The 4,771-nt window shown below is 39.3% G+C and overlaps 1 protein-coding gene across 1 annotated transcript; it reads right to left on the reverse strand.

Annotated features, from left to right (window-relative positions):
- Positions 1–2,546: 2,546 nt before the first annotated feature.
- LOC142446391 (olfactory receptor 8U9) lies at positions 2,547–3,542 on the reverse strand. Its single transcript, XM_075548142.1, has one exon. It carries the CDS (start codon positions 3,504–3,506, stop codon positions 2,547–2,549), a length of 960 nt encoding a protein of 319 aa, XP_075404257.1. The 5' UTR covers positions 3,507–3,542.
- Between the last annotated feature and the right edge of the window lie 1,229 nt (positions 3,543–4,771).

The following is a 4,771-nucleotide window of genomic DNA, read 5'->3' on the forward strand; positions in this document are numbered from 1 at the left end:
TCCTGACCTAAGGAGTAATATTCTGGCACTATCTTGAAAATGATCTTCTATTTATTAGGCCTTCAGTATAAGACAATGTTTTGATGCTATCCGTAAGGTTTTCAGTGGCTAACTCTGCAGAAGTGGACCTTCTTCCTTCTTCGTAATCTGTTCTGGTCAGGAAGCTCTGCTAAAACTTGCTTATATTGGCTCACTGATGGTATTTCTAATACCTGTGGCTTAGCTTCCAGAATCACCACACACAGGTCACCACAATATGACAAAATTGTATGCAAATGGTAGCAAATAGCACTAACCACATTTAATGGATATGCAAACTTGTATTTAATGAGAGCCCATTCATAACAGATTATAGAGTGTGTGATATTACTGTATTCTTGCACTTACAAGATATAATTTCTTCTCATTAGGCTACATGCAGTTTGGGTTCATTGTATTACAAATTGTTTTTTAATCAGTAGTGATAGGCATGTATAGTGGAGAATAAATGTATACAATTCTTGCTACTTAAAAAATGGCCTCCAATAAGCCAAACTCGCAGACATCGAGTTAATGCTGACTCATAGTGATCCCTGTGGGTTTGGGAGACGGTAACTGTTCACAAGCATGGAAAGCTCAGTGTTTTTCCTGTGCACCTGCTGGTGGTTTCAAACTACTGACAATGTGAATTGTAGCCCAAGAAATAACCTCTACATCCTCAGGGTCTATGATGTTTCAATTACTGCATGTAATTTTTAGACTTTATTTATTTATTTTTAGACTTTATTTATTTTGGGGTTTCTTTCACTGATTTACATTTTAGATTCAGATAATTTTGAAAAATGAGACTAGACAAGACTAGTTAAGTGCCTGTCAGAGATAAAAAAAAATTTTAATTTAGCATTATCCTGTTTTATAAAGATGATTAGTTAAATATGACTAATGTGATATTTCAGTATATTTCAAAGCCCCCGCAAATTACTAAAAATTCAAACTACCTGGAACAAATGTTTTTGCTTTTCATTTGGAGTTTGTTTCCAAGCAGTATTAGAATGATGAAGTGACACCATGAGTGTCTGAACCATTATTCCTTTTTCTGTATTTAACTGTATATTAAGATAATTCATTATTTTTTCTATATTATGTATGTTATACATGAGAAACTTAATGTATGGAGCAGAGAATAATTATCTTTCAATAGTTTTTTCCACTTGCGGAATGAATGAATGGCTATAGTTCTTATGGTTACTTCTATATGTGAAATCTTATTTTTAAGTGAAAGTTCATGAAAAGTAATTGTTGTGCAATTAAGATCTATCTATCTATCTATCTATCTATCTATCTATCTATCTATCTATCTATATCGACCCATTAGAAAATGGCGGGACTGCTACATCTGCTATGATAAGGAGAATTCAACTCTGCATCTGTGCAAGGATAATTTGTATGAGGTGGATGTTGGAAAGGCCTCCAATAGAACAAAGCCAACTTTCTCTTCCATGGTATTCTCCTCTGCTGGATTTAAAAATCCCTCACAATGACCATGCAGGACTCACAAATAAAATTATGGGATTTTGTGAGGAAAGTTTAGGTCCCAGCAAGTCAGGCTCAGAAAATATTAAGAATACAGTTTTGTTGTTGTTAGTTTTGTTCTTGTCTACAGCAATGTATCTTCATCAGATCCCTGTCCCTCCAATCCTAAGCCTCTCACCATGTGTCTCTGTGACCTTTGTCCGGCTCTGGCAAGTGTTATAAGGCTCCTCAAGTACAGTTCAATGCCCACAGAGTACCCCACTCTGAAATCCAGTCTCTAAAGGCTCTCAGCTCTACCCATTGCATGGTCCAACAAGCCTTCCACTCTGCCTTGTGGGCTTGGTGTTGCGTCTCTGCCACCTCTCCATGCAGGAAGATCAGTAGTTCTTCATTTCTGCCCTTTTTACTCTTATTAGTTCTGAGATTATCTCTGCTTCTGAAATATCTCACTTTATATTCACTGGATTAGTAAAGCTGACCAATCCCTTTAGAGTTACAAAGGCTAAAAATATAACATTAATTTCACTTCACTATAATCATCTACAAAGACCAAGCAAACATACAAACCGTTGTTCTGCTACATATTTGAAGAACCCTGGTAGCTCCCTGGTGTCAGTGTGGTTACGAGTTAGGCTGCAATCCAAAAGGTCAGCAATTCAAAGCCACCTACCACTCCACTGGAGAAAGATGGAGCTTTCTACTTCATTAAAGAGTGTAAGTCACAGAAACTCACAAGGGCAGTTGTACTCTGTCCTAAAGGGTCGCTATGAGTCAGTGTCGACTGATGGCAGTGAGATTGGCTTGGAGTTTGCTAGCACAATGAAGGGTTCAAACCCACCAGCTGCTGGGCAGGAGAAAGATGAGACTCTCTGGTCTCTTAAAGCTTTGTAGTATCAGAAGCCCTCAGAATCAGTTCCACTCTGTCCTATAGGGTCTCTGAGAGTCAGAGCGGAATCATCTTCAGTGGATGAACTGCTTATGGAATAGGAAACATTAAAATACCATAAAGCAAAGTTGGCTTTGATCTAGCCACATCACTTTATTAATTTTATAAATACAAATGCCTGATTCTTACTGAAAGCAACTTTCTTCAGGGCCTCTTTCACCTCCTTGTTCCTGAGGCTGTAGATCAAGGGGTTCAGCATGGGAATAATCACCGTGTAGAAGACAGAGGCCATCTTGTCTGTGTCAAGAGAATGGTTTGAGCTGGGTTGCAAGTACATAAATATCAGGGTCCCGTAGAAAATGGTGACCGCCAACATGTGGGAGCCACAGGTGGAGAAGGCTTTGCGCCTTCCCTCTGCGGAGCGCATCCTTAGGATGGCAGAAATAATGTACATGTAAGACACAAAGACAATCAGGAGGGAGGAAAGGAACATGATCCCTGCACAGGCAAAGATCCACAGCTGTTTGGTGTGCGTGTCTGAGCACGTCAGCCGGAGGAGGGGCATGTCATCACAGTAGAAATGATTAATGATATTAGAATGACAGTAGGAGAGACGGAAGGTGAGGGTGGCATGGAAGAGTGCAACCAAGAAGCTATAGCTATAGGGGACAGCTACGAGCTGAAGGCAGAGCCCTGGGGACATCACAACCATATACAATAGGGGGTTACAAATGGCCACATATCGGTCATAGGCCATGGAGGCCAGTAACAAGCACTCAGCCGTCATGAAAGCCAGGAAACAGCCTAACTGAGCTGCACATGCGTTGAAGGAGATAACATTTTTTTTGTACAAGAAATTGCCAAGCATTTTGGGAGTAATGACAGAAGAGTAACAGAAATCAACAAAAGCCAGGTTACTAAGAAAGAAGTACATCGGTGTCTTGAGTCTTACATCTGACCTAATGACTAGGATCAAACCCAGGTTTCCCACTACTGTGAAAAGGTAGATCGATAAGAATATCAGGAACAATGGCATCTTCAACTCTTGACGGTCTGTGAGGCCCACAAGAATAAACTCTGTTACCTGGGTGCAATTTATCGGAGCCATAAGTCTCCTCCCCGCATCTAAATGGGGAAAAGGAGACGAGAGTTTAATTCAAGTCTCTGTTTGTATAGTCATTTGATATAGTACCCTGAATAGAGTTTTAGTGTCAAAATGAATGTACTAATATTAAGAATACTAGCATACTCAACGTCTTGGAATGATTCTGGGAATCAATGAAAATATTTTCAGTAAAGGCATATGTGGTGGTTATGTAATCTGGTATCAATTTGAGGATTAAGAGTGTAGGAGTCTACACTGGATATAGCCAATGAGCCTTTGTGTGGGCGTGGTCTGGAAATCCTGTATTTCCTCCTTGGACACGGGAGACACTTCTTTCTCAGCTCATTCCCTTGGAGAGTATCTACTGACAAGACACATGGCCCTATGCCCTGGGAACTGGAAAAGCCACATGGACCTACTCTGATGCAACCCAACCTCTGGAGCTGGAGAGACCCCTGCCATCATTGAGATGCTTACCACGCCACCGGATCCACAACACTTCCAACCCACGGCCTGTGATCCTCCTGCATTCGGCATCATTGCATGTGTTTTGTGAGTCTGAAGAGGACTTTATAGATTGGTATCAGACCTATGGGCTAATATTGGACTTATAAACTTGATCTGGACTGGACTGGGATGTTTTCTCCATATTCAACTGTTGTTGTATATAAACCATTTTTATACACAGGAATGTCCAGAAATTTGTTTCTTTAGTCAACCCAGACTAGCACAGCATATTTCTCTCCTAACAAATTCATTGCACATGGCAAGTGAAAAACGCTGGAACCCGAGCTCATTGACTGAAAAATGTAAACAAAATGAAACCTACACATAAAATATGATACTGCACAGCCATGAAGAGAAATGAAGTTCTGAAATATAAACACGGATGAAACTTTCAAATATGCTGAATGAAATAGGTTAATCCCCAAAGGCAAATATTGTATGATTTCACTTACATAGATTACTCAGGATAAGTAAATGTATAGAGGATGAATTTTAATAGGGGCTTAATTTAATTTAATTTTAATAGGGGAAGGGTAAAAAAGAAATTGTTTTCTAGGAAATATCAAGTTTCTAGTTTATGGTGATGAGTATTCTGGCAACAGATAGAGATGCCAACAAAGTGTAAAAATTAAATGCATATTTTATATATTTTACCCATTGTTTTAAATGGTTGATAATGGAAATACAAATATACATACTATGTTTGGTTTAGGATAAGACTTATCATGCCCTGTTTCTCTTTCTGCTTCCACATTTCACAT

This window comes from Tenrec ecaudatus, chromosome 4, assembly GCF_050624435.1.
Source record: "Tenrec ecaudatus isolate mTenEca1 chromosome 4, mTenEca1.hap1, whole genome shotgun sequence".
NCBI lineage: Eukaryota > Metazoa > Chordata > Mammalia > Afrosoricida > Tenrecidae > Tenrec > Tenrec ecaudatus.

Bases quoted from the DNA above. Each gene is read 5' to 3' on its own strand.
- LOC142446391 (XM_075548142.1), bottom strand. From the start codon at position 3,506: ATGGCTCCGATAAATTGCACCCAGGTAACAGAGTTTATTCTTGTGGGC.